At 34.6% G+C, this 26,236-nt stretch overlaps 1 protein-coding gene across 6 annotated transcripts in view; it reads right to left on the bottom strand.

The window, feature by feature from the left end:
* STXBP5L (syntaxin binding protein 5 like) overlaps positions 1–26,236 on the bottom strand; it is a 335,631-nt gene that overhangs the window by 81,730 nt on the left and 227,665 nt on the right. For 3 of the 6 annotated variants that reach the window (XM_028505036.2, XM_036018147.1, XM_028505038.2), the window contains exons 19-20: positions 21,886–22,037; positions 19,692–19,763 (exon numbers count right to left, since the gene is read on the bottom strand). In XM_028505036.2, coding sequence (XP_028360837.1) covers positions 19,692–19,763; positions 21,886–22,037 — 224 coding nt within the window. The remainder of the gene's footprint in view (positions 1–19,691; positions 19,764–21,885; positions 22,038–26,236) is intronic. The other 3 variants (XM_036018149.1, XM_028505037.2, XM_036018150.1) reach the window with 1 other exon arrangement.

Raw genomic sequence — 26,236 nt, 5'->3', positions numbered from 1 at the left:
ACAATCACAGCCAGGTGATTGCTCTATTGTTGACAATTCCCCATGATGTATATTACTCAACATTCTAATTCAATTAAATTTGGAGCCTGTCTCTGAGGTTTGTTCAAGTCCTAAAAGGAATCTTAGCTGTATATTGGTTCTCTCGATGTCTTGTTTTTTTCTAGTGAACCAGCTCACTTGTGGTCTGCTGGTTGCTTTTAATTAAGAGAAGCTATCAGTCTCATTTGATTTCTACCAATACTTTATTGGTTTTGAGGGTATCCTTAGTTCTGAACTTCCCCAAAGTGTTTTTTAAATAAAGCTAATTCCTTTGGGGGAGAGAGTCAGAGTTTGTTGTTCTTATAGACTGCCTCTTTCCTCTGGGAAAAACTGCTGACCCACTAGTCTGGGCCCAGCAGGGATGGATGGAAACCTCTGGTCTCAGCTGGACTTTTCTGGCATGAAACCTCTGCCTTCTGAGCAAGCAAGGGTGGGAGCAATCAGGGTATCTATTTTTGGTTTGCTATGCAGGAGTAGACCTTCTGTCCTATGAGTGGGGGACTGACAGGAGAAAGAACTTTCTAACCTCTTAGCCACACTCTCCAGGAATTTGGCCTTTTTTTTTTTTATTTTTTTTTTATTTCAATCATTGTTCAAGTACAGTTTTCTCCCCCTTACTCCCGCTCCAGCCCCTCCACCCAACCCGCCCCCCTTCCCCCCATTACCCCCCACCCATAGTTTTTGTCCATGTGTCCTCCAAATTTGTTCCTGTAATCCCTACCCCTTCCCCCTTGAAATTCCCTCTTCTCTCCCCTCTGGCCACTGTCAGACTATCCCCTATTTCAGTGTCTTTGGTTATATTTTGCTAGTTTTTTGTTTTGTTTTGTTTTGTTGTTTAGATTCCTGTTAAAGGTGATATCATGTGGTATTTGTCTTTCACTGCCTGGCTTGTTTCACTTAGCATAATGCTTTCCAGCTCCATCCATGCTGTTGCAAAGGGTATGAGCTCCTTCTTTCTTTCTGCTGTATAGAATTCCATTGTGTAAATGGCCTTTTCAACTTAGTTGAAGGGAGTGAGAAATGCTGGCAAGCTGAATGCAGAAGTAAAGAGCAAATTGTGGCTTAGTGCCATAGACTCTCACTTTTTACCAAGTTTCAGTGGATTTTAAAAAAATAAATGTTTCTTCATTTTCTTTACCCTCTTAGGAACACTTTTAAGAGAATATAAGTGATGACTTTAAAAAAAACTGAAATTCATAGACACAGACAACAGTATGATACATACCAGAGGGAAGGGGGTTAGAGCTAGTAGAGGGTAAAGGGGGCCAAACAAATGGTAATGAAAGATGATTTGATTTTGGGTGGTGGGCACACAATGCAATATATAGATCATGTATCATAGAAATGTATATTTGAAACATATATAATCTTACTAACCAAACTCACCTCAATTTTTTTATTGTGTAGACTCTTAGAAGTTACTCATTGCATGAATGTCTCCTTTTATAACCAACTTTATTTAAAAAATTTTTTTTACTGTTGTTCAATTAGTTGTCCTCATTTTTCTCTATTACTCTCCCCTGCCCTACCCACCCCCACCTCCCACATTCAATAAATTTAATTTAAAAAATAGCTTTCACCAGTTATGCTTTTTCTCTGGAGAATGTTTCCATGGTGCTGTCAGGTTTCCATCTGGATGTCTATCTTGGTTATAGTTCTTAATTGTTTTGTTGCTACTCTATAAAAATATGATTGATCTTTTATGAAAAGATTTTTAATTTATTTACTTATTTTTTTTTTAGAGGGGGAAGGGAGGGAGAAAGAGAGAGAGAGAAACATCAATGTGCGGTTGCTGGGGGCTGTGGCCTGCAACCCAGATATGTGGCCTGACGGAATTGAACCTGTGACACTTTGGTTTGCAGCCCACGCTCAGTCCACTGAGCTACACCAGCCAGGGCTTGATTTTTTAATACTAACTAGTACTTCTCAATGTTACTAAGTTCACATATTATTTTTGTAATTTTTTGCAGATTCCTTTGAATTTCCTACATATACCATAATATCATTGGCAAATAAAAGGAGTTTTAATATTTTCTATCTAATCTTTAGGCACATTATATTTAATTTTGCTTTTGCCCTTACTCATTTATTAAATACAGTACCGAAGTTGATGAGGCTGGATATCATTTTCTTGTCACCAGTTTTAGTAGAGAAACAGTCAGAATTTCACAATCAAGTATGATGGTATTTGTAGGTTTTTCATTGATGGGCTTTATTCAGTTGAGGAAATATTATTCTATTCCTGGTTTTGTCAGGATTTTAAAAATCATAAATACATGTCAAATTATTATAATTTTTTTGCATGTAGTCATATGTCACTTAATTACAAGGATACATTCTGAGAAGTGTGTTGCTAGCACTTTTGTCATGTGAATGTAATAGAGTGCAATTATACAAATCTAGATAGGATAGACTACTACATGACTAAGATACATGTTATACCATTGTTGAATATGTGGTGACCAAAATGTGGTTATGCAGTGCATGACTGTATTGAGATGATCATATTATTTTCTCCTTTATTATGTTAAATAGACATTTTCACTGATTGATATCAAATATTAAATTCATATTCTTAGAATAAATCTACCTTGGTTATAATTGGTTATCATTCTTATATATATATCTGTCTTCCATTTGCTGATATTCTATTTATGAATTTTGCATCTATGTTCATGATTGAGACTGGCCTGTGCTTTTATGTTACAATGTTTGACAAGTTTTGGTTTTCAACATTGTGCTGGCCTCAGATAACTGGTTAGGAAGAATTCCCTCTTGTTTCTATTTCATAGAAATTGTTTATATAAGATTAAGTGTTATTTCTTTTTTTAACTTATTGTTACTCAGTTATAGTTGTCCCACCTTTTTCCCCATTGCTCACTCCTACTTCATCCTACCCAATCCCACAGTGAATCCCCCCGACATTGTCCATGCCCATGAGTCCTCTACTTGTGTTCCTTTGCTTGTCCTTTCCCCTTCTTTACCCTGTTTATTTCTTCCTTAAATGTGTGATAGAAGTAATCAGCAAAGACATTTGAGTCCTGCAATTTTCTTTTCTCTGGGTATTTAATTTCAAATTGAAAAATTTTTTAAAAGATAGAAGGCTATTTATATTTTCCCATGTACTTAATGTCAGTTTTTATAATTCTCTTAAGAAATTTTGATTTCATCTGTATTGTCAATTTATAGGCATATAGTTGTTCATAAACTTACTTCACTTTTTTAATGTCTGTAGAATCCATAGTGATGCTCCCTTTTTCATTCCTGGTATTGGTTATGTTTTTTTTTTTTTTCTTATTTTTTGACCAGTCTTGCTAGATAGGATACACCAGTACATACCAAGGATATATGGTATACCTTTGTAAACTTTTGGAAGAATATTTTGTCATTTTGTAGGTCTACTGTAATGTTTGCTTTCTATTTCACTGATTTTTCATCTATATTTCCCTTTTGCTCTTTACTTTGGTTATATTCTTCTTTTAGTGTCTTAACAAAGAAGTTTAGATGTATTAATTTGAGATCTATTTTTGTAACATAAGCATCTGATGTTTTAAATTTTCCTTTAAGCACTACTTTAGCAACATCTCATAAATTTTGGTATTTATTATTTATACTTTCACTCAATTAAAAAATTTTAGAATTTTCCTTATGATTTCTTTTTTAAGCATGAGCTATTCTTAACTGCCAAATATGTTTGTGAATATTAAGACATAGTTCTGTTATTGGTTTTTATTTTGTGATCAGAGAACATATTCTGCTTGAAATCAGTCCTTTATAATTCATATAAAATATTATGACTCAGTATTTGTAAATATCACATGCTATTCTATTAGTTACTAAACAAAAATGATGACTCTCTACCGAAGATTATAGATTGGTTTATTTCTTTTTAGTTCTGACGATTTTTGCTTTATATATTTTTGACATTTCTTAGTTGGTCTATGCTGTACAGAATTTTTGTGCCTTCCAGATAAACCTATATTTTTATAACTTTATACAACTTCTCTGCCCCCTTATCTTGAAATCGATTTCATCTCATAATACAGCCACATCAGCTTTCTTGAGATTAGTGTTTTAATGGAATTCTTTTTCCATTTTTTATTTTCAATTTATTTTTGTGTTTTTATAATTAAAGTGCATCTCTTATAAATAGTATATAGTTACTTTTACTTGTTTTGTTTTCATTCTGTCTTGTAGTCTCTGCCATTTTTTTGTTTGTTCTATTTACATTTAATATAATCATTAACAGAGTTAGGTTTCTGTCTATTGTCTTCCTATTTGTTTTCAGTTTGTTCCTTCTGTTCTTTTTTCACTGTTTCTCTTTTCTTTCTTTTGAGAAAAAATCAATTAGTTTCTAGTATTCTTTGGCAACTTAACTACATCTCTTTCTTTTTTTAAGTAGTTGTTCTAGGGATTATAATATGCATCTATAATTCATCACAATGAACCTTTAATTATTATTATATCATTTCTCTTATGATGAAAGAAATTCATGCCAGTATAATCCTGTTTACCTCCCTTCCATCCTTTGTTATTCTTATCATATATTTTTACTCTTTATAAACCCCAAATACATTGTTAAGTTTTCTTATTATTGTTCAAGTACAGTTGTCTCCGTTTTCACCCCAGTACAGCCCCTCACCCCATCTATCTCCACTTCCCAACCTTGAACCTACCCTACTTTGGCTTTGTCAATGTGTCCTTTATACATGTTCCTTGATGGATCTTCCTCTATTTTCCCCCATTATTCCTTACCCCCACCCCTCTGGTTATTGTCAGTTTGTTCTTTATTTCAATGTCTCTGGTTATATTGTTAGTTTTTAATTTAAAGAGTAAATTAATTTTTTAAATTGTTGTTCAAGTACAGTTGTCTCCATTTTTCCCCCATCAATCTCTCCCACCCACCCACCCAACCTCCCACCCTCAATTCTATCCCCCTTTGGCTTTGTCCATGCATGGGTCCTTTATACATGTTCCTTGAAAACGCTTCCCCTTCTTTCCCCTGTTACCTCCCACCTACCTCCCCTCTGGTTACTGTCAGTTTGTTCTTTATTTCAACATCTCTGGTTATATTTTGTTTGCTTGTTTTATTGAAATTAATTTTTAAAGATTTTAAGAAAAAATAATCTTTTATATTTATCCACCTCTTCATTATTTTTAGTGCTCTTCACTTAGTATATACATGTATATGTATACATACACACACACCATATTTTATTTCAGCCTTAAAAACCTCCTTTACCACTTTTTGTAGTGTAGGTCTGCTGATGACAAGTTTATCTTTGTTTCAAAATATTTTTGCTATATATAAAATACTGAATTTACAGTTATTTTTCTCTAGTACTTAAAAGATGTGATTCTGTTGTCTTCTGTCTTCAATTATTTCTGGTAAGAAATCATTCATTATTCATATCATTGCTACTGTGTGTATGTGTGTGTATATTTACTACTTTTAAGATTTTCTCTTTCATGTTAATTTTAGTTTTACTATGAAGTTGTAAGTGTGAGTCCTTTGTATTTTTCTAGTTTAGTGTTTTCTGAATTGCTTGGATCTTAGAGTTTTGGTTTGTCACCAAATTTAGAAAAAAATTCAGCCATAAGTTACTAACACTCATTTAGCTTTTAACTTGTGGTTTCTTTTTTTTAACCTTTCTCCTTTTGTTTAGATCATTTTTGTTGACCTGTATTCAAGTTCAATGATACTTTCTATGGCAGTCCAATATACCATTAAAGCAATACTGTGGGACTTTCACTTCAGATATTTTATTTTTCACTTATAGAATTTTTATTTGGTTCCTTTTTACAGTTTCATTTTCTCTCCTGCAATTCACTCATTCTAATCCATCATTTACTGTGAATTCCTATAATAAGTATTTAGAAGTTTTTGTTTAGTAATTTGAATTTGGGTCATCTATAGGTCAGCTTAGATTGACTCACCCTGCCCCCAATTTTCTGCTACTTTGCATGTTCTTAAATTTCTTATAGATATATGTATCTACTTTTTTTTCTCATTTCTTTTGTCGGTTGAAAAGAAGTGCTAACTATGTATTCAGATTCTACAAAGTACTGAACTGAGGTAGCGCTGGACTGTGGCTTTAATTAGATTGTTTCACTTTATAACTAGGTTAAGAAAGACTGCCTTTGCTCTTCAGCCCAATACTCTAACATCCACACTCCCTTTGCCAAGGGGCTTACTCTTAATCTTAGTTTTTGTGTAGGGAGAGGGTTAGAATGCAGCTTTGGATATTTTAATTTACCTTGGGGCAAATTCTATAATAGTCCCAAAATGTAAGCATTTTGACACTGCATGAATTCCTTCTGCTTTCTAGTCTCACTTACACCATCATCTTCTCAGAAAAATTCATGGAATTGGTGGGGGTTAGGTGGGAGAAATGCCAAGCTGTACATGTATTTTTGTGTTTAGGCCTATTTCAGATTTCCATTCAATAGGCCAGTCATTAAACCTCACTGGTTTTTCCTGTTCTTGGCAGTCTATTTATGGAAGGCCCACTCCTTCTTCACTTGTGCCTACATTAGTCACTTGCCAGGTATGAACGCCGCTGCAGCTTTCTGCTCATCTATGCATGGCTGACTTTTCTCTCTCTGTAATTAAGTTAATCAATGTTTCTTTGAATCCAGCACTCTTCAGAAGCCTCAAAGAAGATTATTATTTTAATTTTATCATTATTATTATCATAGTATTTATTATTGTTACCATTACTGTCATTTTCATTGGGGATGAAGAACTTTCATGTCTTTCAACATTCTATCTGGAAACAGAGAGCCCCTCAGTCACTTAAGTTTTTATTTTGGAATTACTGTGAAAGCTGGATTGAAGACATGAAGACCAAAGAAATAGAAATCGATTGAATAGTTTAATCCATTACTGACATTAATAGGTATGTATCTATTAAAATGTTTAGAGTACAAGCTAAATAATTGTGATTTTCCTAATAAATGATGAAATTTCCCCAAGATTATGTGGAAAAAGTTATAATATATAAATAAAGTAAATAAAGGAAAGCAAGTTGACTATTAATCTTGGAAGATCTGTATAGTGACTTATTAGAAAATATATAATAAATCCTGGTTCAGAACAGATATAGAAATTTTATGGTAAATAATTAAATGTCAGAAGACAAAATCTTCTTGGGTACAGTGAATTATACCAACTTTAAAAAAAACCTGAGGTTATATACTTATAATTTATCTTAATTGTGAATGCTAAAATATCAATATTCATTTGGAGAATAGTACCTAGTAAGTACAAAAATGTCTCCATGCATATAAATAGTCTATAAGGCATATTTCTTACCACATTACTATTTACCATATAAAATGTTCTGATGTCAATGTTTTCCAATCTGATTCATACTTTGGCCTGATAATTTTTTTGTTATATGTGGTATAATGCAGGCTGTGAAGCAGCTTTTGTGGCTTCTACACATTAGGTGCCAGTAGAGCTCCTCTCCACCCAACTGTGCCAACCAACTATGTCCTGATATTGCCAAATGTCCTCTAGGAAAAAAAAATCATCCCTGGTTGAGAGCTGCTCAGTTAAATAAGTTTGTTTCATTTGTTTGACTTACTAATCAAACTCTAGAAAACTCAGACATATTGCTAAGTACTACCTCCTCTATTTTTTAAGTTCATTTATTATTATTTTTTTATTAATGTTCAAATATGGTTGTCTCCATTTTCCCACCACCCTTTAACTCAAAGAAGAAACCTTATATTTTATCTACTAATTACACTTGGATGTAATTGCTTTTCAACACAAAGTTTTAGAATAAAAAAATTTATATTGTAAAACTAATTTAAAAATCCCATTGAAATATAAAGCTGAAAATCAGTGATATAAAAATCACTTGTTTTATTTTGAAACCAAATCACGCATTTTCAATTTATCCTTCTCATTCTTTAGCTTTCTCATTTTCTTCTATGTAGTTGTCTATTACAAGAGAGAAAACCTCCTATTAAATATCAATCTTTGTATATGCTGATCACCATTCTCTCTCACCTTCCTAAGGCTTTTGCCTGTTCAGTTGTCTCCTCTGTCTCTTATTGCCAATATCTCTTTTTCAATGGGTCATAAAGGAGCACATTAACTTTAAAATGTGGTTCTTACCTAAAATTAAAAAAAAATGCTCCTTTTAACAATTTATTCCAGTCCAGGTACTGACCTATTTTATGCATCCCTTTATGATCGAACATCTTGAAAGAGTTACAATTTGTGTTCTTTCTTCACTTGCCACTGATCAGTGTAATAAAATTTTACTTTCTGTCCCAATATTTTTCCAAAGGGTCACTAATAATCTTCAAAGGGAAGACCTACTAGTCACTTCTCTGAGTTTATTTACTCATCCTATCTGTAGTCTTTGATGTAGCTGACCATTCCCTGAAACAACTGTCTTTATTTTGGCTCTTTCTCATTTTTTTTCTTCTCTAGAATGGCAAGTCCTCTTTGCATGTCCTCTATAATTTACAGGTTGAAATCCCTAATGTTTCTATCCATAATGTCCTTCTTACCCCACCTTTCCTCCCTTCCCCACCTATGTAATTTTATTTATTTCCATGCCATTATATACTATCTATATCCAAAAGTGGAATGGCTCGGTCAAATGATAGTTCTATTATTAATTTTTAAGAAAACTCCATATTATTTTCCATAGTATTAAGTTGTACAAGTTTTTTAAATATATTTTAGATATTAGCCCTTTATTGGATATATCATTGGGGAATATCTTCTGTCATTCAGTAGGCTGTCTTTTAGTTTTGTTGATGGTTTCCTTCTCTGTACAGAATGTTTTCAGGCTGATGTAGCCCCAGCTGTTTCTGTTATACTTTGTTTCCCTCACCTGAGGAAACATATCTGCCCACCACCCCTCCAAATATTACTAAGTGCGTCAAAGAGTTTACTGCCCATGTTTTCTTCTAGGGTTTTATGGTTTCAAGTGTTACATAAGTTTTTTAATTATTTGCCCTAGTTTTGTAAAAAATGCCATTAGTATTTTGATAGAGATTACATCAAATCTGTAGATTACCTCAGTAGTATGGAAATTTTAACTAAGTTAATCCTTCCTATACATGAGCCTGGTATAACCTTTTATTTATTTGTATCTTCATTATTTCCTTTCTTCAATGTATTTAGTTTTCTGTGTTTTTAATCCATTTTTAGTTTATTCTTGTATATGGTATAAGAAAGTGATCCAGTTTCATTGTTTTCCATGTGTCTGTCCAGATTTCCCAGCACCATTTATAGAAAAGACTTTCTTTACCCATTGTATATTCTTGCATTCTTTGTGATAGATTAATTGACCATGTAGACATGGGTTTATTCTGGGCTTTCTATTCTGTTTTACTGATCTATGAGTCAGTTTTTATGCCAGTACTGTACCATTTTGATTACTATAGCTTTTAGTATAGTTTGATATCAGGTAGAGTGATACCTCCACTTTGTTTTTGTTTCTTAAGACTGTTTTGGATATTCTGAGTCTTTTGTGGTTCTATATAAATTTTTTAATTACTTATCCTAGTTTTTTTTTTAAAAAAAGCCACTGTCTATTTATCAAGCTATGAGGAACCATAAATGCATATTTCTAAGTGAAGGAAGCTAATCTGAAATGGCTACATACTGTATGATCCCAACTAGATGACATTCTGGAAAAAGGAAAACTATGGAGACAGTTCTAATATCAGTGGTTTCCAGGGATTAAGGGGGAGGAAGGAATAAAAAGGTGGAAAACACAGGATGTTAATGGCATTGAAACTACACTGTATGATACTGTAATCACAGATACATATCATTATACATTTGTCCAAACACATAGAATGTGCAACGCCAAGAGTGAACCCTAATGAAAACTACGGGCTTTGGGTAATAATGATGTGTCCTTGCAGGTTCATCAATTGTAACAAATATATCACTCTGGTGGGAGATGCTGACAATGGGGGAAGCTTTGTATGTGTGAGGGTGTGGGGTATATGGGAAATCTCAGTATATTCTTCCTCAGTTTTGCTGTGGACCTAAAACTACTGCGCTAAATAAAGTCTATTTTAAAAACAACAACAAAAATACCACTGGCATTTTAATAGATATTGCATTGAATCTGGAGGTTACTTGGGTTGTATGAGAATTTTAACCAAGTCAATCCTTCCTATCCATGAGTCTTATATAGCTTTTTATTTATTTTTATCTTCATCATTTCCTTTCATCAATTCATATAGTTTAATCAGTTTTTATTCTGGTTAAATTTATTTCTTGGTGTTTTATTCTTTTGATGAAGATTGTTTTCATAATTTCTCATTCTGTTCATTATTGATGTATGGAAATGCAATCATTTTCTGAATATTAATTTTGTATCCTGCTACTTTACTATATTTAGTTATTCTAATAGTTTTTGGTGAAAATTAGCGTTCTCTTTACATACAGTATCATGTCATTTGCCAAAAAAAAAAAAAAAGACAGTTTTACTTCTCTCTTTACAATTTGGATGACTTTTATTTTCCTGTTTGATTCCTGTGGCTAGCATTTCCAATATTATGTTAAATAAAAGTTGCAAAAGTGGATATCTTGTCTTGCTCATAATCTCAAAGTAAAAGCTTTCTGCTTTTCACCATTTTGTATGAGGTTGTCATATACAGCCTTTATAATCTTGAGTTATGTTGCCTCTGTCCTCACCTAACTGAGAATTTTTATCATAAATAGATGTTGAAATTTGGCAAATGCTTTTTCTGTATCTATTGATATGATCATGTGAGTTTTATCCTTCATTTTCTTTGTGTGGTTTATCACATTAATTAATTTGTGAATATTCAACCAGCCTTGAATCCTGGGGATAAATTTCACTTGATCATGTTTGATAATCTTTGTATTGTATTGCTGAATTCTGTTTACTAATATTTTGTTGAGGATTTTTGCATCTGTGTTCATCAAGGATATTGGCCTATACTTTGTTTTTAGTGTGTTTGGTTTTGGTATCAGTGTAATGCTGGCTTCATAAAATGAGTTTGGAAACCTTCCCCTCTCTTCAATTTTTGGAATAGTTTCAGGATAGGTAGTAATTGTTGCTTGAATGTTTCATAAAATTCAGCTGTGGAGTCATCTTCTCCAGGGTTTTTGCTGTTGATGATGGTAAGTTTTTGATTACTGATTTGATTTTGTTAGTACATTAGGTCTATTCAGATTTTCTATTTCTTCCTGATTCAGCCTTGGGACATTTTATGTTCCTAGGAATGTATCTATTTCTTTCAGGTCATCCAATTTTTTGGTATATAGTTGTTTATAGTATTTTGTTATAATGCTTTGTATTTCTGTGTGTTCTTTGTTACTTCTCTTTATTTTTAGATTTTTGAAATTTTAGCCTTTCTTCTTGATGAGTCTCTATAAAGTTTTGTTAATTTTGTTTATTTTTTCAAAGAACCAGTTCTTGGTTTCACTTATTTATTCTTTTTTTAATTGCATTTTGTCTACTTTTGCTCTGATCTTTGTTATTTCCTTCCTTCTGCCCACTTTGTACTTTGTCTGTTCTTCTTCTTCAAGTTCCTGTAGGTATAAGGCTAGATTGATTATTTAAGATTTTTCTAGTTTCTTTAGTTAGGTCTGTATTGCTATAAATTTCTCTTACAATTGCTTTGTTTGTGTCCCATAGTTTTGGGGTCATTGTGCCTCCATTTTCATTTGTCTTAAAGTATCTTGATTTTCTTTTTCTTGACCTTGTTTTGGGGCCTAAAATGCTCTGTTCTGGAAAATATTCCATGGACACTTGAAATACTATATATTGTGCTACTGTGGGATGAAGTGTCCTAAAAATACCAATTAAGTTCATCTGGTTTAATGTGTCATTTAAAGTTATTTTTTCTCTGTTGATTTCTGTCTGATCTATCTATTGATGGCAATGGGGTGTTAAGGTCCCCATTATTACTGTATTACTATTAATCTTTCCCTTTATGTCCATCAATATTTGACTTATATATTTAGATAATCCTATTTTGGATGTGTATATGTTTATGAGAGTTATATCCTCTTGTTGGATTATTGTGGACATTATGAAATGCCCTTCTTTGTCTCTTGTTACAGCAATTGTTTTAAAATCTATTTTCTCTGACATAGTTTTGCTAACCCAGCCTTTTCCCAAATTTCTGCTGGGCATGAAATATCTTTTTATATCCTTTTACTCATCTATGTGTGTCTTTGAATAGGAAGTGGGTCTCTTGTAGGCAGCATATGTACGAGTCTTGGTTTCTTATCCATTCAACCATCCTATGTCCTGTGATGGGAGTATTTGGTCCATTTACACTTAATTACTGACAGTTGCATATGTATTGGAATATGATTGACTGCTCACTGTTTTTAAGTTATTCTGTTTCTTATTCTCTTGCTCTCTTCTATTTTATATTGATGACTTTCTATACTGTCATGTTTGGATTCCTTTCTCTTTATTTCTTTAATATATCATGGATTTTTCAGTTTGTGGTTACTGTGTGCTTCATATGTACCAAGATACATTAATAGCAGTCTATTTTAAGTTGATGGTCCGTTAAGGTCTGAAGCATTCTAACATCACTAGAACTTTTAGTTACTCCTTTACCTTATGTTTTTGTTATTTTTCTACATTTGTGTGTATCCCTTAACTTACTGTTGTTATTACACATAATCTTCCTACTTTTGCTTTTAACCTTTTTGTTAGAGCTTTATAGTTGGTTAATATACTGCTTGAACTGTTTGCCTATGTTAGCGAAAATATTTTCCTGTCCAATTTTCTTACTCATATTTTTATCTTTTTTCTCCTTAAAAATTACTTTAATATTTCTTGTAAAACTGCTTTAGTGTAAAACTGCTTTTAGGTTTTTCTTGTCTGGGGAAATCTTTACCTCTCTTTCAATTCTACATTATAGCCTTGCTAGATAGAGTAGTCTTGGTTGTAGGTGTTTGCTTTCCATCATTTTGAATATTTCTTGCCACTCCTTCCTGGCCTGCAAAGTTTCTTTTGAAAAAAATCACTTGACAATCTAATGGGAAAGCCCTGTATGTAACTCACTGCTCTTTTAGACTACCTTTAAAACTTTTTGTCTTTAACCTTTGGCACTTAAAAAATTAATTTATCTAATTATTTATCTATTTATCTATCTATCTATCTATCTATCTATCCATTTGAGAAAGGGGAAGGGAGGGAGAAAGAGAAGGAGAAAAACATCAATTGGTTGTCCCACATGCTCCCCAACTGGGGACATGGCCCGCAACTCAGGCATGTGCCTTTAGCAGGAATTGAACCAGCAATCATTTGGTTTGCAGGATAATGCCCAACCATCTGAGTCATCCAGTCAGGGCTGACTTTGGTATTTTAATTCTGATGTGTCTTGGTATGGGCCTCTATGGGTTCATTTTGTTTGGCATTCTCTGCACTTCCTGGACTTGTGTTTATTCCTCTTGCCAGGTTAGGAAAGTTCTTACCTGTTATTTCTTCTAATAAATTCTCTTTCTTTCTTTTTTTATTGTTGTTCAAGTACAGTTGTCTCCATTTTCACCCCACCATGGCCCCTGCCCCACCCATCCCCACCTCCCACCCTCAGATCTACCTGCTTTGGCTTTGTCCATGTGTCCTTTATACATGTTCCTTGATGAACCTTCCCTCATTTTCTCCCATTATCCCCCTCCCCCCTCCCCTCTGGTTACTGTCAGTTTGTTCTTTATTTTAATGTTTCTGGTTATATTTTGCTTGCTTGTTTGTTTTGTTTCTAATAAATTTTCAATCCCTTGCTTTGTCTTCTGGTATCACTGTGATGGGAATGTTGGTATCCTTGACATTGTCCCAGAGGTTCCTTAAACCATCCTCACTTTTTTTTATTCCTTTGCTTTTTTGCATTCTGATTGGGTGTTCTCTGCTATCTTGTCTTCCAGATTGCTTATTTGATCCTTTTTTTCATTTAATTAGGTATTATTTCCCTCTAATGCATTCTTCATCTCTGACTGTTCTATTTTTATAGTTTCTAACTCTCTGATGAGGTTCTCAGAGAGTTCATCTATTCTTCCCCTAAGTTCTCTGAGAGTACTTATATCCAGTTTTTTCTTTTAACTTACATCTGGTAGATTGTTTCTATTTCATTTAGTTCTTTTTCTGGAGTTTTGTCCTGTTCCTTCATTTGGGACATATTTCTTTGTGTCCTCATTTTGGTTGACTCCCTGTGTTCATTTCTATGTAGTACAAAGATATGCTAAGTCTCCCAGTCTTGGAAGGGTGCACTTATGTAGAAGTACTGTAAGGCCTAGTGGTGCAGTCTCTCTGTTTATCTGAGCCAGGTGCCCCAGGAATGTCATTTGTTTGTATTGTGTATGTCTTCCTCTTATAGTTGAGTTTTGATTGCTGTTGGCACTTTAGTAGCTGGAATTGGCCCTCAGGTTAACTCTCAGTGAGATTTGGCCATGGCTATAGCAGATAAGCCATAATGCAGAGACTGACCCCCACAAAGCAAAACAGTAGTCACTTTACTGGGGCTATTGTGACAGTCAAGTCCACCTTTCAGTTGTGATGTTTGTGTAGGTAGTTGTATGGGGCTCCTCTGTGTTCTGAGGCTGGGCCCCAGGTGTGTTGGTTCTGGAGCTTTTGGGGAGTGGCTATACTGCAGATCAAGGTCATATGCCATTTGTGCCCAGCTTGGGGTTGCTAGGTGTGCGCTACAAAGTGATCTGCAGTTGGCTGTTGCTAGTACTGGACCTGGGAGTGCTTGGGAAAGGTTATTCCATGAACTGAGCCCAGCTGTCACTGGTGCTGAGTTTGAGACCCTTTGATTGTTACCACAATGTGCTGAGCTTAGCTGCTACTTCTGCTGGGGTTGTGACCTTTAACAGTTGAAGTTCCATTCCAAGCCAACACTGACTGCAACTTATGCCAAGCTTGGGGACCCCTGATGGGAGTTACAATGCAAGTTGAGACTGGTCACTGTTTGTGTCAGGCCTGGGACTATTTATCAATAGGTGCAGGTCATGCCATGGACAGATGTTGCCTTTTGGGATTTTGTGGACCTTTGACAGATTTTTGGAAAGTCTACAGAGTGACCCAAGGCAGGCCACTAGTATAAAAAAGCCACTGGGGGTGGGGTAAGGCCAGCCACTTAACTTTGGTGGGGCAGTGTCTCAGGGCATCGCCAGGATGCAGTGAACAGTACTAGCAATGTTAATTGAGAGCTCAGATTTGGCACCTACTTGAGTCTACTGGCTGCATAGGGGAGGGCTCAACAAAGGAGCAATTGCACCTGCTAGTGCTTCTGTTCCTGGAGAGAGCTATCCTGACCCCTGTCCCTCAGCCCTCACTCTGAAGCAAGTAAATTCAGTTCTTTCCCATTTAACCCTGGCCCTTGTCAAGCTCATGCCCCTGTACTGGAGAGTCCAGTGTGAGTGGTTTTGTGAGACAGATTTTAAGGGCCACGTGCAGGCCCTTAAAGAGGAACAACTTTTCCTTTAGAATCAAGAGGATTCTGGCAGCCTTCCTTCTCACCCAGATGCAATCCACACTCGTTTTCACAGCCAGATGTTATGGGGACTCCTTAGCACTGGTGTCCCAGGCTGGGGATTCAGGGGTGGGACAGGATCCCTCACTCCTCACAGGAAACCTCCACAGCTGAAATATCCCTTCTGATTTTAATCATCTCACTGTGAGTGTGAGACCTGCCAGTTTCTCATATACATCCCCTCCTATCAGTCTCATCTTAGCTTCTTCTTTATACCCTTAGTTATAGGACTCTGTTCAGGTACTCTTTAGTTGGTTCTCAATGGTGTTTGTTTATAATTTAGTTGTGATTTTAATGACATCATGGGAGGAGGCAGGCACAGTATTTACATACTCCACCATTTTGACCAGATATATTGATTTTTTTCCTTTTGATCTGTTTGTTTTCTTTAGTGCTTTGTTTGGATTCTTTTCTCTTTATTATTTGTGTATTATGGTAGGTTCATCTTGTTTGGAATTCTGTGCTTCATGGGCCTGGGTGTCTGTTTCTTTCCCCAGAGTAGCAAAGTTTATATCTTCAAATATACTCCCCTTCCCCCGTTTTCACTCTTATTCTGAAATTTCTATTATGCCAATATTACAGTGCTTGATATCTCTCCCAAACTCATGACTATACTGCTTTTAAAATTATATTTTCATTTTGATGTTCTGGCTAGGTGATTTCCACTATTTTCTCTTCTAGGTTGGTAATTTATTCTTTTGTATTAACTAATGTGCTATTGATTCCTTCTAATGCTTTTTTCATTTCAGATATTGTATTATTCCTTTCTAATTGGTTTTGTATTAGATTTTCTAACTACCTTGTAAAGTTCTCTCTGAGTCCCTCTATTCTATTCTCTATTTGACTGAGCATCGTTATGACCATTTCTTTGAGTTCTTTAACAGGCAAATTACTTATCTCTGTTTCATTAGGGTTTTTCTCCAAAATTTTTTCTCATTCCTTCATTTGGGTCATATTCTTCTTTCTTCCCATTTTGTTTGGCTTTGTTTATTCCTTTGAGTTAGATGGAATGGCTGTCTCTACCAATCTTGAAAAAGTGATTTCTGTATAGACTGTGTGTCAGATGATGTAAATAGTCAGGGAGGGTGTGTGTAGTACTGGTGTGCTGCCTGGACAGAAAGAGTGGCTTCCTGATGGAGCAGTCTGGTGTACACAGGTGTGCAGTTACTCCCTGTTGTTTTGGCTGCCCATGGCCAGAAAGGAGTCTGGGCAGGGCAGCCTATTGTGTGCATGTTCTCTTACACTTCTGATTTGGGGTGTGTTGTCTAGTGTGTGTGCAGCATGCTCTATTGCTTTAAATACTTGTTATGCAAGCTCAGTCTAAGTAACATGTACCACAACACTTTGCAAGTTCTGCACTTTCTCCAGGAAGGACAGTCCTATGTGCTTATGTAGTCGTGCCCCATCAATGTTCTATACCCGTTCCAAGTGGGGTAGCCCTGCATCCACTCATAGAAGCATGCCTCTAGTCTTATATTTTCTCTTATTTGGGCAGCCTTGTGTGCATGCACCATAGCACTTTGCTAGTTCTACACCTGCTCTGGGTAGGGCAAACGCACCTGCATGTGGGCACTAGAACATTTTGCTAGTTTCACACACTCTCCAGTGGAAGAGCCCTGCTTGCACATTCCAGTGGATGCACAAAGCAGCAATCTGCCATGCCTGCTGTATCAACCTCAGAGGTTTCCTTGGAACTACAAAGTTTTGTTATTCTATGATGTAAAGATTTGCTGATCAGAATTTAGAGGTTTAGGGAAGTCAGCTCCTTGGAGCCTAACCTGTGTTACAAGATGACCAGTGAAAGAGCCCAAGAAAGATTGCAATTGAGATGTTTCTTAAAATGAAAAGTATAAGGTTAAAATAGAATGTGATATTACTTTGAGAGCCAAATTGATACAATATAATGTAAAAATGGATTTTTGAGAACTTGTCCAACCTCTTCAATTGTAAAAAATAATTTTAAATTGTTTCATTTTTGAATATATGAATTCATCAATCATGGGCAAAAAGTAAAAAGAAAGTAGTTTCTGATTACAGAATAATGAACTTGGCTTACAATGTGTCTGAAACTTGAAAAGACACCTGGAGACAGAGGATAATACAATGAAAAGCATATGAAATCACTTTTGTATCAGACAGCTCTAAGTTTGGTCCTACTTATTCTTTGTGACTATGAGAAACTAATTTCATCTCTTTTAATTTCAATTTTCTCATCTGTAGAGGAGCCTACTAATACATATCTATCTTCCTCAAAGGGTTATAAAGACCATTAAATAATATAACATCCAATCAAACTGCCAAGCACAATCCCAGAACGAAATAGACACTCAGTGGAACTGGGTTAAATTTCCCCCAAATAGGGACAATGAAGATATGCTTTTCTGAAAGCTAAAAAACAATTCACGAAAAGGCTGTACAATCTCTATTACAATAAAACAAAACTGCAGAAATATAACCAGGTTATATTATTCAAGAGTTAAACTTAAAGCTAAATTTTCATAAAATTTATTGTTTAAAGCAAATTTCAGGATATACATTCAAGGCATTAAAGAATCAGTCTCTTATTAAAATATATGATGTTAATTATCAAGAGAAGACTTGTAAGAAATGTGCTTTCAAATCTCAAGCTTTTCTGAGCCTCTATGGAGCCTACTAGTGGAGACACGGAAGATCTCTTTATGGCCTTGTAAGGATTTGATTTTACATCTGTCTTGACACTTTAAAACTTTGTTTAGAAAATCTGTGATTTCTTATGTAAAATTCCAGTGAACCCAGTAACTCTAGCTGTAGAAATCCCCTGACTCTACAGGTGAGCAAAAACAGCCTTTTGTTATTCTCTATCCCACTACTATTTTACTTACTGAGCTCATACTTGTGCTGGGTGTAGAGAATACAAAAATTTTAGATATGTTCTTTGGGTTCTTGTCATGCATTTGGAAAGGTAGACTATGCATACAAGTGAGTAAATATATAAATGAATGTAGGCTAACTACCAAGTAAATGGTTCAGATACTACTGTGTACAAGCTTGTACACTGGAGGCATCTAAATAAAGGAAGTGGCATAACGGAAAGCAGCAGAAGCCAACAGAGATATCAGTGTTCTAGTCACAGGACACCAGGGGCAGAGGCAGTGGGAAGCACTCCAAACGGGGGTGCTCTGCTAGAGTAGACAACTAGAGAATACTTTTGAACAAAAAATAAGTCATCCTCTGGGTACTCCCAGAAAAAAGTTAGGGATTTCACAGAGACAGACTTTCTTTAGGCAGAGAAACAAAGTTTTAGGTTTTCATAAGTGATGTGATTCCATTATCTACAAGCTGGTGAGGTCTGAAGAAATTTTAGATACTGCACAAACAACATATGTGTGTATATGTATTTTATGCAGATATGAACCCTCTTGTATGTGTTCTTAAGACACATGCTTTTAAATATAATATTGATTTACTTACCATAAACATCTTCTCACATCAATAAATATTCACCCAAAACATCACTAGTGTCATTTGCATGTCTAATCATAACCTCATTCCCCACTCTTTCTGTGTCAATTTTTAGAATTGCTTATTCCACCATCTTCAGATTTGCATTTGCTAACATGGTAAATAGTGATAGTATTGACTCTTTTATTTCTGACCTTAATTCCTCAACTGGGTATTTTATTTTAATAAAAACCATCAGAAATCAGGAATATATAATTATCTCTAAGAAATCCCATTAGTTAGTAAAAGGAAATATTGTGGTTATGGTTAGAACAATTTCATAAAGTGCCCAAAGGCACAAGGTTTCCAAAATAAGAAATCATTCAATTATTGTTAATATTGGTATATCAGGATCTTATTTATAAGGATACCATGGCTCGCCCTCCTTAAAACTAAAGACAGCAACTTTGAACCAATAGGATGTGGTCTGCATGGTTTAAAATAAACACTGAAACAATGGATATGAGTAAATGGGTCTATGACAATAACTTTAAAATATTTTTATAATTTTAATTAAAATTATCAAGCTGCACTTAAATAATAAAACAAAAATTTGCATGCATGCTGAATGTGTTTTAAAAACACATTACTAAGCCCAGATGTATGGATTTAACTCAAGCATTATGACTTAAAAATGTTATTTGCCTAACCTTAGTAGAACTTACTCTGATAGGAGGTACGGATCCGTTTCGTTAAATCAGGATAAAAGTTAGACAGGCCACGCATGCAAAAGTTGTCTTTGGAACATGCCAGAACACCAGCATCAGCAGCAGGCAGGGGAAAGAGAGAGAAAGAGTCTAAAGTGAAAGGAAGTGATATCATACCAGAATCTAGAACAGCCAAGATGAAGAAATTGCAGCAAGTTTAGGTAATCAAATTAGAAAGAAGATATTAAAAAAAATAAATCAATTAGAAAGTAAAATGTGGTAGATGAATGATGAGAATGCTGTAGTAATTTTATTTAATCAAGTATCTTGTAAAAATGGATGGCATATTTCTTGTGTTTTTCATGTAGTAAACTTATTTGTCTTGCAAATAATATGTATGTTACCTCATAAATATCAAAATGGTTGTCTTTAATTTGCAGTATTAAAAAGAAAGCTTAGGGAGTTTAGTGTGTAATATTTTATTTTTATAACAAAGTAAGTACTCATTTTTACACTAAATACAAAATTTATGACTTCATTACAATTTTTCCTAATTTAAAAATCACCAAAATTCTAAGCTGTTATCATAATTGTTAAGGCTCAACAAGATTAAATAACAGTTATATTACCTGTCACTCCACTGTGTATATGCAGCAGTAACTTAGATACTGTCAGAGAATGCAAGGTTTTGTGATTGAATTGGTGCTTTCAGTATGCAAACAGTGCCTGCTATTTCCTAGCATTTTCATACTCTAGAATTAATGAACTTTCAAAAATCAACCTTCTTTTTCCAAGTCACGAGGGAATCATATGATACACTCATGCACAATTTCTCTTATTTTGTCTTCCTTTCAAATGCCAGTAGTGGCTGAGGCAGAACCTATAAAATTTGAAATTTCCAGTACTCTGAAAGTACTGCTAAAAGTTGAGATTCCTAACAAATAAAAAAACAAAAAAATCCAGGTTTTGAAATAGAATTTCTGTGCTCCTGAAAAGGATCAAAACTAGCATTCTGAAAAGGGCTGAAGTTTTCAAAAGAAAAATAAACAAAAAGTTTTCAGTATATCAAGTACTTTTTTCATTAGAAAAGTAAAATTTTAGTATCACATTCAGATATTAAATTTGGCACATCTGCTATTTAGAATATAACACCTACCATCATCCACTGTTTTTATTTTGAAGTATTCTTGCATGAGTATATTTAGTAAAGTCTTCAATATTCAATTGATTTAAAAATTTTTTAAAGAACTATCTTCTTAACCAGTGTCACTCCAATAAATTCAATTAAAAATGGTCTAAAAAGTTTTTAAAACTGTATATTTTCTGTCCACTGACATAATACTATAAATATATTTCCATCTATGAAGCTTTCAACATAATTTTTTCTCTAACTTTTTTAACTGAATGATGTCAGTGTACTGAAAATATACAGAAGTTTGACAATGTATAGAAAGTCAACTATACAAATATATTTTGAAATTTTAGTAAAAGTTTGGATGATTTGGCATATCTAACTTTGACACTATGTAGGAAGTATTTGTGTTTAAATCTTAATTAATCATTTTTATTTTTCTTTTATAGTTAAATAAATCAACTTATTGATCCTGTCAAGAAAAAAGTTATCTTTTATAACATTTCAAATGTTAATTAATAATGCATTTGTTAAAATACTCCTAGAAAGTCATCACCCAACAAGGCAAGATGGCAGCTAAAGTATGGAGTTAATTTAAAAAATTAAAAGAAGTAATACTATGTTTAACTTTTACCTAAATGAATGACTACTTTTAACTTACAAGTTTTAACAATTATATTTTTAAAGGGGCCAGGTATATCTGGCACCCTTAAAATATCTCTGCTAGTATATTAGAAAAAAATTATCCTCTTTAATACAACCATTGAAAGCAGCATTTTCAACTAGAGATCCTGATTTTCATAACATTTTTATATTTAATAGCGTATTTTCTAGGACTTCATCCTAATAAATTTGATATGCTTCCTAATTTTAACATCAACTTGAAGTTTAAACACATCGTTTACTTTTTCCAAGATTCTTACTATGTTTCTGTTTTTACTTGTAAAAACATGACATTGTAAATTATATTCACTTTATATTGCCATGCATTTTAATAGCATCACAGAAGAAAGAAGAAATATAAAGGTAAGAAAGCAGATGAACTAATCAAGTTTATAATCATCTTGTTTTATCTCCTACCTGCAATGAACTGCTTGTTTTTTCGAGGAGACCGTGGTTGTCGTTGGTATAGGTCACTTGATCTATATAGGTCAATGGTCCCCATGCTTAACAGTACTGTCTTCTGTATAAAATCCACCACAGCCAACCCATTGCAGTTCCCAAATGCAACTCTGAGAGAAAAAAAATATGCAACTGGAATGTATCAAACCAATCATTATTATTTTTGCTGTTGAATTAAAAATAAGATTATTGGAAAGTAATGCTGTAGGGTTGGAGCTGCCAGGCAGTAACTGGAGCAAATGAAAGGATATTGTGCCTTTACATAGGATCGGTTGACCTTATATAATAGCCATAGTATAATTTTTCACATAAAAATATAATTGATCTCAATATGATTATGAGGACTACCAAAGACAGGAATGACCCGTACTTGCATTTTATCATGTAAGCAGTGATTAGCCATTCTGCTCTTTAACTTTGTCTTACATTTTTGCAGAAGAATCATGTAGCATCTTTTTGCCACACACTGGGAAACAGGTCAAGAAATGCCATACTTTTAAAAACTACAGATGCTTAGACATGTAATTAGGTGCCTTTTTGAAATATAATAATAATTATTAGGCTGCAAATTAGTTATCTTTTTAAACTAAGGATATTTTAAGAGAAAATATTATATAAAATTCATATCTCAAGTTTTGGCAAAGTGATAGTTATAAACAGATATAACTTTCATTTACAAAAGATTAAAATATTCTTACTTCTTTGCTCTTTATTTTGTCTCATTTATTAAAAGACAAAGACCATTAACTAATTTTATAACTAAATCTCCTGAGAAGTTAAAACTGTTCTCCTATACAGTCATTTTGATCACTTCAACCATTAGGCATACAGTAACTCCATTTTCCTTCAATTTACAGCATGACTTCCAGCTGAACAATTGGAAATCTGTGTTTCTTGCTTCCTACATTAAATATAAACTAGTTGTATTAAGGCTGTTTTGCTTATTTTATATAAGTTTCACATTGCTTTATTTCTTAGATTAAATCTGGTTGGCAAATCATCTGCTTATTCTGGATCTAGTCCTTTCCATTCCATTACACTACCTTCCTTACAACAAATTAAAAGTTCTAGGATACTATTGAATAGATGATTTGCTATTTCACACAGTTTTACATGTTCCAGTAAGACAGATTTTGGAAACTGGAAAAAGTATTGTTATAAAGACAAAAGATCCCATATCAATTATTTCATAAGCTGTTTGAGAAAAATTAATGAATCTTGCTGGGCCTGTTTAGTTTCTTTATAATAAGAATTATAATACTAGATTTATCTAGTTCATAGGACCTTTGGGAACATCAAATCAGCAATTTGTTAATGTGCTTTGAAAATTTTCCACACAGAATTGATCTCAATATTATTATAAATAAATGCAATGTTACATATATTACATATTATAGCAAGTCAATATGTTTATATTTTTATGTTAAAATATAGTTAATTACTTCTGCCTACAGGTATAATAGAGTTCCCATGTAGTAATACTGATAGGAAATAAAAAGGCAATTAGAATGTATGATTCCAACCAAAATAATAATAATAATAATATTTTTTAATCCTTATCTAAGGATATGTTTATTGATTTTAGAGAGAGAGAGAAACATTGATCAGTTGCTTCCCATAGGTTCTCTGACCAGGGATCAAACCCACTATCTTTTGGTATGTGAGATGGCACTCTGACCAACTGAGCCCTCCAGCCAGGGCCAAAATAATTATTTTTATTTATGAATAAAAAAATAAAAATACTGGAGTGATGTCAGCATTATGGCAGAGTGAGAAAACCTGTTGGTTTCTACCTTTGAAGTTATAAGTTGGACAACTAAAATTCAACAAATGATTCCATGCTCAACAATACACACATCTGAGAGATCTGCACATTAAGGCATCTAAAGGTAGGTGTGTTGAAGTAAGCAGGGAAAGGATGGAGACAAAGGCCACAGACACAGTCCTGGATTCACTATGGCCCCGCCTGATGCAGCAGCAGTGAAGGGTCAGGGTGAAGCCCTTACCAGCAGCTCAGAGAGGAACAGAGGCAGCATTTTGACCTGAGTGGCTAACACACATTGTGGCTGAGCCCACTGATAGGGGAGGACACATGGTTAAAAGGTCTGGCAGCCTCAGTCTGGTAGCTCCCATTACCAGAGAAAAAAATGACACATATGCGCAAATGCCACCCCATTCCTATCACCCATCCAGCTTCACGTGGTGCAGTAGCAGTGGAGGCACTGAGTTGCAGCCCGCTCTCAACAGCCTGGAAAGGGCTGGAGGGACATAAACATCATTCCAGCTAGTTGCAGTGGAAGAAACTAAGCTATATCATGTGAATCCACCCCTCCCTGCCCAACTCTTTCCTCACCCATCATGGTAGCTGAGACACCTCAGACAGTACAGCGCTGACTCCATTAGAAAGAGCAATATAAGAATAATGGATATACCACAAGGAGAGGAAAACAGAGAGCCTATTCAAACAAATAATTGATGAGAACTTCACAAACCACTAAAAAGAGTTGGAACTTTGAATCCAAGAAGCTCATAGAACACCTAATTACCTGAATGCCAAGAGATCTTCTCTAAGATACATTATATAAACACTGTCAAAAATTAATGACAAAACAATTCTCAAGGCATCCAGGGGTAGGGGGCAGAGGGGACTGTAACCTATAAAGAAAAGCCCAGTGGATTATCATTGAATTTTTCAGCAGAAGCTTTACAAGCTAGAAAAACATGAAATCGAATATGTAAGCATTTAAAGGAAGAAATCAACATCCAAGAATAATATATCCAGCAAAGTTATCCTTTAGATACAAAGGAGAAATAAAGCCTTTCCAGATGAAAGCTGAGAGAATCTACCACCACAAGAAATGTTGAAAGAAGCTATTTTACTTGAAATAAACGAAAAACAAAAACATAAACTGAATATAATGGCAAAAGAATATAAAACTATATGATAACAGACAGAAGCAGGAAACTGCAACTCTCTTTCAGAATAGAGAATTAAACAGTTATAACATAAAGATTAAAGGGAGAAAAAGCATTTTAAAGGTTAAAGGGGGTAAAAGCATTTTTAAAAGATTATATCTTCTGCAATTTGGAAATGAATATACAGCATAAAAAGAGATAATTTGTGACAACAAGAACATAAAAAGGAGTAGAGGAAAAGCAATGAACTTGCATAGGTGACTGGATTTAAGGTGCACTCAGATAAAGAGGGACTATTGTATGTATACAACTATCCATTATGTAGACCTAATGGTAATTGCAAAACAAAAATCTAGAACGGACACACACATATATTTAAAAAACAGAGAACAAAAATCATAGACTACCACCAAACTAAAATAACAGACAAAAACATAGGGAAAAGGAAAACAATGGAGATACAGAGCAAACACACACACACACACACGATAAAATGGCTGTATTAAGTCCTCATCTATCAATAGTCACCATAAACCTAAATGGACTGAACTCACCAATAAAAAGGCAGAGAGTAGTGGGATGGATTAAAAGACAAAACCATTTATATGTTGCCTTTAAAACACCACTTCAGCTAAGAGACAAACATAGATTCAAACTGAAAGGGTAGAAAATGGTACTCAAAAAAAAATGGCATTTAAGATGGTTGCAAGATGTTGCAGAGTAGGAGGAACTTTCTCACACCTCCTCCAAGAACCAAACAGGAAATAAAACTAAAGAGGGGGACAGCCACCCAAAATAGAAAACCGAAGGCTACCTGAAAAAGAGACTTTTATCAAAGAAAAGCCAGAAACCAACTAGAGACCAATAGAAAAAGTGGTACGTGAGAGGGGATGCGCTTATGACACATACACAGCTGTGGGAACTTCTCCCTGAGAAGAGAGAAACCTGAACCTCACACTAGGCTCCCAAGCATGCGGCAACAGTGTTGGGCTCAGCTGCCCATGTAGTATCCAGTGGTGAAAGGCCACAGGGTTTGTTTCTGCTGGGGAGACATCCTGCTGGAGACAAAGCCACTATATTTTTTTTCTTAAAGGAACCTAAGCACAGGTTTTGAATTTGCAGCCACTCACTTTGGGCTCCAGCAAAGGGAGTGCAGCATGGACATGAGCAAAAGTGGGGAGAGTCTGGAGTGGGAGACATTGGGGAGAGACGTGAGGGAAAGGCTGTAGGGATTTCTGTGCCAGGATATACCTCAGTGCTGCAACAGCCATCTTTCCTGAGAAGAGAAAGGTGCCCCACCCCCCCCCCCCCAGGAAAAAACAATAACCCTACTCTGTAGGATACTGCTTGCTCCAGCCTGCATCTCTTTCTCTTTGTCTGTTTTGTGTTATCT

Source organism: Phyllostomus discolor, chromosome 2, assembly GCF_004126475.2.
Source record: "Phyllostomus discolor isolate MPI-MPIP mPhyDis1 chromosome 2, mPhyDis1.pri.v3, whole genome shotgun sequence".
NCBI lineage: Eukaryota > Metazoa > Chordata > Mammalia > Chiroptera > Phyllostomidae > Phyllostomus > Phyllostomus discolor.
The sequence above is the reverse complement of the archived record's forward strand: the minus strand, read 5'-3'. Positions and strand labels throughout refer to the sequence as shown.